The sequence below is a fragment of the Priapulus caudatus genome, unplaced genomic scaffold (assembly GCF_000485595.1).
Source record: "Priapulus caudatus unplaced genomic scaffold, Priapulus_caudatus-5.0.1 Scaffold6, whole genome shotgun sequence".
In the NCBI taxonomy this organism is placed as follows: Eukaryota; Metazoa; Priapulida; class Priapulimorpha; order Priapulimorphida; family Priapulidae; genus Priapulus; species Priapulus caudatus.
The window spans coordinates 1,069,615-1,077,251 of NW_014577067.1; the positions used below are offsets into that span (position 1 = coordinate 1,069,615).

At 48.9% G+C, this 7,637-nt stretch overlaps 1 protein-coding gene across 13 annotated transcripts in view; it reads right to left on the reverse strand.

The window, feature by feature from the left end:
- LOC106805262 (septin-7-like) overlaps positions 1-7,637 on the reverse strand; it is a 135,558-nt gene that overhangs the window by 60,770 nt on the left and 67,151 nt on the right. For 12 of the 13 annotated variants that reach the window (XM_014806864.1, XM_014806812.1, XM_014806820.1 and 9 more), the window contains one exon: positions 5,265-5,517. In XM_014806864.1, the coding sequence (XP_014662350.1) occupies positions 5,265-5,517 (253 nt within the window). Of the gene's footprint in view, positions 1-5,264; positions 5,518-6,195; positions 6,282-7,637 lie in introns of those variants that run through there. The other variant, XM_014806842.1, reaches the window with a different exon arrangement.

A 7,637-nucleotide genomic window follows, 5' to 3' on the forward strand; every position in this document is an offset into this window, starting at 1 on the left:
GCACTCACACACACACCACAACACAACACACACAGCACAGCACATCACCACATCAGCACACACTTGCCACTTCATTCTGTCGTTGAACACTCCCCTTTCCCCTTCTTCGCCTCTCTCTCCCTCTTTGCCCCTCTCCGACTTCTAATGCTGTAGGAATTCTCGTTATATACCTGCGAGCAATGTTAGTAAAATAAACCACACAGCACCGTGTAAGTCGCGGCCGTGAACTTAGATTAAGAGGTAAACGATGGCGCTACAAGATAGAGCGATGTATTTTAAAATACTGAAGCTGTTTATCTACCAGTCGTTCCTTCCGAGTAGTCAAAAACAACCCCGCGCACACGCCGTTAAAGCGGCTCCCTACACGCCTAATTACTACGTACAGCAGCAATACATCGATAGTTGCGCTGTGTGAGAAGCTTTTTGTGAGCCATCAGAGGAGAGAGTAAGAGTCGCCGAAAGTGAATGTAGCGGAGGAGAGGAGGCAGAAGAGAAGGCGCCGGTGGCCGCTGGGGAGGGAGGCGACGAGGGAGGTGGACATGGGCATGCGGGCGCTAGAGGAGAGGGGGCAGCTGAGGACGGTAGCCGGCAGGGCACTGCTTGGGGAGAGGACGCGCAGAGAGCGAAGGAAGGCGGCCGGTGGCGTGGGGAAGGGAGGAACGAGGGAGGTAGGACATGGACACTGTGGGGAAGAGAGGGCAGGGGCTAGTGAGAAGCGTTTAGAGAGGAGATACTGGAGGAGAGCAGGGCAGCCTGATGAGGTTAGAGAGCGAGGTACTGTAGCGAGAAGAGAGCCGGCCAGCTGGATGGAGGTGATAGAGAGACGTTACTGGGAGGAGAGCAGGGCAGCTGAGGACGGTTAGAACGAGGAGATTACTGGAGGAGAAGAGGGCAGCTGATGAGGTTAGAGAGGAGGTACTGCTAGCGAGACGAGGGCAGCCTGGAGGACCGGTTGACGAGGAGGTTACGGGGGAGGAGAAGAGAACGAGGGCAGCTGTGAGGTGTAGAGAGGAGTACTGGAGGAGAGAGGGCAGCTGAGATGACGGTTTAGAGAGGAACGGTACGTGTAGGAGACGAGCGGCGCAGCTGAGAGGGTTATAAGAGAGGCAGGAGGTACTGGCAGGAGAGAGCGGCAGCTGAGGAGGTGTAGAGAGGGAGATACTGGAGGAAGAGAGGGCATGCTGATGAGGTTAGCAGAGGAGGCTACTGGAGTGAGAGAGCGGCAGCTGAAGGAGGTTAGGTTAGAGAGGGGTTACTGCGAGGAGAGTGTAGGGCAGCTGAGGACGGTATTAGAGAGGAAGATACTGAGGGAGGCAGAGTGGCAGCCCTTGATGAGGTTTAGAGAGGACGGTACTGGAGGAGGAGAGGGCAGCTGAGGAGGTTAGAGAGGAGATACTTGGAGGAGAGACGGGCAGCTGATGAAGTGTCTAGAGAGGAGATATGGAGGAGGAGGGCAGCTGATTGAAGGTCTAGAGAGGAGGTACTTGTAGGAGAGAGCCGGCAGCCCTGATGAGGGTTAGAGAGGACTGGTACTGCGTGAGGACGAGAGGGCAGCTGAGCGGGTTATAGAGAGAGATACTGGAGGTGAAGGAGGGCAGCTGAGAGGTTTAGAGAGGACCGGTACGTGTAGGAGACGAGGGCAGTGAGGGAGGTTAGGAGAGGAGCCGGGACGGAGGAGAGGGGGCAGCCTGAGGAGGTCGCGCGCGCGCGCACGCACGCACGCGCGCACACACGACGAGCAGGCCGGGACATATACCTCTCCCACGATACGCAATGACGAGCACCTGCTATATATTCCTGTCGTTAACCATAATTACGAGTTGGCCAATAACGTTGCCCTCACGTGTCTGCTTATGCTGCCTGTACCTATAGACTGTGGGTCGATTACCATCGTGTGTGCATAGAATTCGTGCATGATGATGACGGTGCGATAGACAATAGGCAGCACGGAAATGTCATTGACTGCATCCACGAACGTCCCTGCGTTAAGGCACGTACTTGCACACCACCTCAATCACACACACGCACGCACGCACAAGGCACGCACGCACGCACGCACGCACGCACGCACACGCATAGTGATATACGTGTGCAACCACACACGCGAAGGTTTACTGGTTAACATCGACTTACAGATGCACGTTCAGAGTAAAGACTAGGAAATTCATTCAATAGTGAAGTTTTGGGCCATGTCAAACATACAATACGTTGTCATAGAAAGTTGCAGGCATCTCAGTAGATCAGCGCTGTTTAAACATGCGGGGTAAAAGCACAAACCAAAGTCCTTAAGCAGTGCCTCTTGCTCTTTTGCACGAGTGTAGAAAAATGGATCTTGTATAGGTTCAACCTCCTATCCTAATCCGTCGCCAACCACAACACGCACTGAGTATCAGGTGTCAGCAAAAGGTCATTGTCTACAACAACGTGTACGCTTAGTAGTACCGCGTGTATCAATCCAAACACACCGCGCGCGCACGCGCGCACGCACGCACGCACGCACGCACGGACACACACACGCACGCACGCACGCACGCTCGCACGTGCATAACGGTAGAGCCAAGTATAGAATATTATCAGGAGTCTATCAATATAGCCTATATATATATTGATAGACTCCTGATATTATAATTATCGTGCAATACAATGCGGTCGATATCATTTGTTTTATAATCTTGCACGCTAACATTTCAAATTCAGAAAATGCTCGCAATTTAACAAACAACAACAACAACAAACGATTGGGCAAGGATGGTCTCGCTTCACACGATACCTCGTAATGGGGAACGGGTCAGTGAGGCGGTGACGTAAGCGGAACACATACATCCTGCGGTGACGGACGGACGGACGCACGCACGCACGCACACAGCAGCCGATCATTGCCTGTCGTTACTGGCCGTGCCGTAACAGGCGGCGTTCACGCAGCCGCCCATTAGTGCTCCATCCGAGCGCATCGTCAATTATTAAGAAGCTCCATCCGTCCAGCGCACACAAGACAGCCATATACTAGCGCTGCCGATCTTGCCAGACATATAGCTCTACCTAATGTAGTAGCCAGCCCTTCACTGTTGCCAACACATGTGGAAGCTTAATGTTAAAAAAGGTTGCATGGCTGTGCGTGTGCGTGCGTGTGTATGTCGGGCTACACATGCAGAGTAAATTAAAGGTCAGTGAAAAAGAAAATTAATTCCAATTTACGGCAACAAGACGATCGATTCGCACTTTTGCTAATCCACATGAAATATGATTCGCAAAAGCTTAAAATTTATTTTCGAAAATATGTGATCATGCTAATAACCCGCCCACGGCGCGGCGCGCGCTATTCGTAACAGTGCATCACGTACCGCGTGGAGTTAGTTGAAACCGCGCTCGTTAATCGAGTGCAGCAGATATGATTGATGACACATCTGTCGGTCGAGATGTTCAAGCCCGATACAGCAGGAGGATTGCCGATTCATGTGTGCCCCGAAGAAGTTCAAAGAGTAGCCGAGACAGCACGATGATTGATCTGAGGAATGACTTAATTGCGAAGCCGCTCCGAATAGAAGCGACCAAGATTCAGGATGCATTCGCATTTTCTAAATGTTCAACATATCCAAAACAGCACGTAAACCAAGTATATATATATATATATATCTAAATATTTATATATATACATTCCACAAACTTTTACAGTCACGAAGACAGCACCGAAATTTGGAGCGCACTGGCATTTCTTTAACGTTCACAGTAACCAACGCGGCACCGAAATCAGGGATAGATTTATATTCCTCGAGCGTTCGCAGCGTCGAGGTTAGGAGCGGATCTGTATTCCTAAAACGTTCACACAACAACCGAGGCAGCAGCAGCAAGCTTCGTGGGGAGGGAGCGAATTTGCATGAAGGGTCGCGTGTAACCGCGGTAAGTAAGTTGTCTTGCAGCGACGTCGGAAGCCAACTACTGTATCAAAGTCATATTATGTCCCATAAATCTCATAAAAGCCACCATCGTAGCGGTGAGCTTATTCTGCTGCGGACACTAACAACCAGGCTTCGCACAGGCACGCTCAGCATCCCCCGATGCTGCGCGACTGCTACACTCACGGACGGGCGTGACGTAAACGTATGAAGTTACAAGGTGTGAGAGTGCGGGGGTGATGCGTGTGGGGTGGGAGACCGACTACCAGCAGGCTTCATTCACATACGGAAAAAATATTACGCATAGATTTTATCGACAAGATGGACGCGTGCTCAATTTCAATGACATTCGAGGAGCGAACATGACAATAGCATTTTTACCAGCTAGGGCTTTCCATATAACCTCCGTTCCACGACTTGTCAGGACTGGAAGTGGACATTTTAAAATCCCAGGAGGATGGCGGATGTCCTCGCTATATTCACAAAATATTACTGTTCGCACTCAACTTCGCAGTGTCTTTCTCGATTCTGGTGACCCCCTGCCCAGAATGCACGGCGGCGATTACAAACAATTTAGTTCGACTCCCTGTATGTTAACCCTAGCCAGAATGCCATTGATGGTTCAGTGGAGTTTTTACCGTCTCCTGCACACACGCGTAATTACAAGTCCGTACTTATTCTTTCCAAATATTTAATTAGTTGGATATTTAACGAAATAGATGATTTCGACTAGTGAGTCGGATTATACTAAAAAGAAACGAGATCTAGGGTGCCTTCCTGAAGCTGTCCTATCATAATCTAATGTCTCAGAATCGACAAGATGAAGTGAAACTTTCGTACGAGCCATGAAAGAGCGCCTTTGTTCGAATCTTGTATTGAACTTGCCCGCGGTGTTTCATGCACCCTCGCACAACTAAATCGATGGCTGCCGTGTATATGACTTCACCAGAATTCACACGGTAAGCAGATAATTAGCGTTCATTTATCGCCACGTTTCAAGGTCGGGTACTAACAATGACCTTTACAGTTCGGAGATATAGGTTGGATTTGAGGTAACCCACTCGTTGGTGAACGTACCTCATATTACAATTGCATTTGTCTCTCCTCGTCTTAACTACCACGAGACACGAACGATATAAAATCGCAATAGATAATAACAAGAGCTAACAAACACCTTGGTATTTATTAGCTCTTGATAATAACATGATCACAGGCGACGCTCACGCCACCACCACCACAAACACCACAACAACGATACACAAGTATAATAAATAATAACAGGATCACACGCCACGCACGCGACCACCACCACAAATATCACAACGTTACACAAACATAAACAACAATAACAAGATCACAGGCGACACTCACCGACTACCATCAGCGTGAACTCGAAGCCTCGCTTCACCGATTTGCGGTACACCTGGTTGGGAAGGTTGGCGAAGCCGACGTAGCCGTCGACGCTCTTGTTGCTGCGCTGCATCGCCGCCGCCGACGGTTCCTCCTTCTTCTCGCGCTCGCGCATGTCACGGTCCTCCTTCCTCATCGTGCTGATGCCATTCTCGACGCTGTGCTTGCTGCCGTCCGAGCGGAAGAACAGCTCCCGCTTGTTGGACGTGGCAGTCTGCAAGAGAGGTAGATAGTTGTTGTTGTTGTTAGGTCTGATTGTTGTAATATGTTGTAACGTGTTGTATGTTGTTGTAGTTAAGGCAGCGGGTAGGGGTAACAGCTCTCGCTTGTTAGACATGGCAGTCTGCAAGAGAGGTAGATGGTTGTTGTTGCTAGGTCTGCTTGTTGTAATATGTTGTAAGCTGTTGTAATATGTTGCAACTTGATGTATGTTGTTGTAGTTACGGCAGCTGGTAGGAAGAAAGAAGAGCTCCCGCTTGTTGAACATGGCAGTCTGCAAGTAATTGGTTGCTGCTGTGAAGTTTGATTGTTGCAATATGTAGTAAGCTGCTGTATGTTGTTGTAGGTCGTAAGCACATCATACTGCCACCGTGTCACCCAGTATATGACGTTTACACTGCCACTGTGACACATAATGCTGGCACCGTGTCAACCAGTATACGCCACTGCGACATCCCAAACCCAACTTTGACACCGTATAACTGTGTCACGCAATACACAACCTCCACACTGTGATAGTAATGCGACTATCGCTCAACCTACAGTGAAGAAGACCTTTATACACGCAACCACGCACGCACGCGCGCACACGACACTCATCCTAGAAATTCAACATCTGACGAGCTTATAAGTTATGAGCTGCAAACATCGTCGTTACGACAAAACGTGATACCTCCTCCTGTTGCTGCAGAAACGCCTCCATATATTTAATCAGCCGCACACTCACAGACTTCGGCAAAGACCACCAGCCACCACCTCGCACTTATAACACTCAGCAATGTCCTAGCTCACATAAATGCACGTATTACAACTACATCCACCGTCTTCACCAGCAGACTTCGATCTGATCCGCTACCATCTCAAGTGAATCATACCTCTACTACGTAAGACAGCACGCTACGTGCATACACATGACGGATATTTACGCGTGGCTGCCTCTGTCCGTCTAGCGTACAAACGTTAAAACAGAGGAAGTTTACAGTTGCCGTATATGTTGTGCGACAGATAGCGCAGTCGCGCGGCACTGGGTTGCATCCTGAATATCGTACCCGTTGTGTGTATACTAACGCCCGATAAACATTCTCAGCATGCCAAAACATTTGCATATGCTATCCCTTGTTTGCTTCACTCAATCAACCACGCACACACGAACGGATGCGCGCACGCACGCACGCACAGACACACACACGCGCGCGCGCACACACACTCGCGCCCACATACGCACGCACAAACACAGCTACACACACAAGGTAAAATCAATGTCTCTAGTTACGTGGACGTTCGCAAACACTTATCATGTTCGTCATTTACACACACACGCGCGCGGAGCATATATGCACAGTAAAGTGGTGATGAGTCAACAGCACTTATCGATAAACATTGTCACATCACACGATACGCATATAATCCTATACTATATGCATCAGTTTAAAAGGCAAGGACGCAAATCTACTTTACTTTCTATTGCAAACCGTATTAAACTATTGTCAACAACATGAATACTTTCCAACCGGTGATGCTTCCGATATATACAGTCAACCCCGCATATGGCTCAATCGAGGAAAACCCCAACAGTGGCCGATATAGCCAGGTGACCGATCTATAGAGATGGTTTCACTGTATATAACTGCCACTCGAGGGAGACGACAAAAGTGACTTATATAGAAAGGTATCCGTTCTATAGAGATAACAGCTAACTTAGCTAAGGCAGGTTGAACTGTATACATTAAACGCCACACAGGGCGTAGGCTACCAACCAAATTTACACAACCCAGAAGACGCTCTTATGATGTGAAGACCACATTCGGCGTTAAAAAAACCCTACAATTATCGATATGCCGACACATTCCCGTATGTGTTGAACCGAAAAGGACGAGGTCGCCATAGCGCAGCGTTTGAAGTATATTTTTAAAATTTGAAAGTTAAACGTTTAATGCAGTGTTTGAAGTGGAGCTGGAGGTCCCTAACATAGCAAATAGGGAGCGAGAGAGAGAGAGAGAGAGAGAGAGAGAGAGAAAGCGAAGGCGAGAGAAAGAAAGAGAGAGAGCGAGAAAAGCGAGAGAAAGAGAGAGAGAGAGGGCGGGGGAGAAAGAGAAAGAGAGAGAAGAGAGAAAG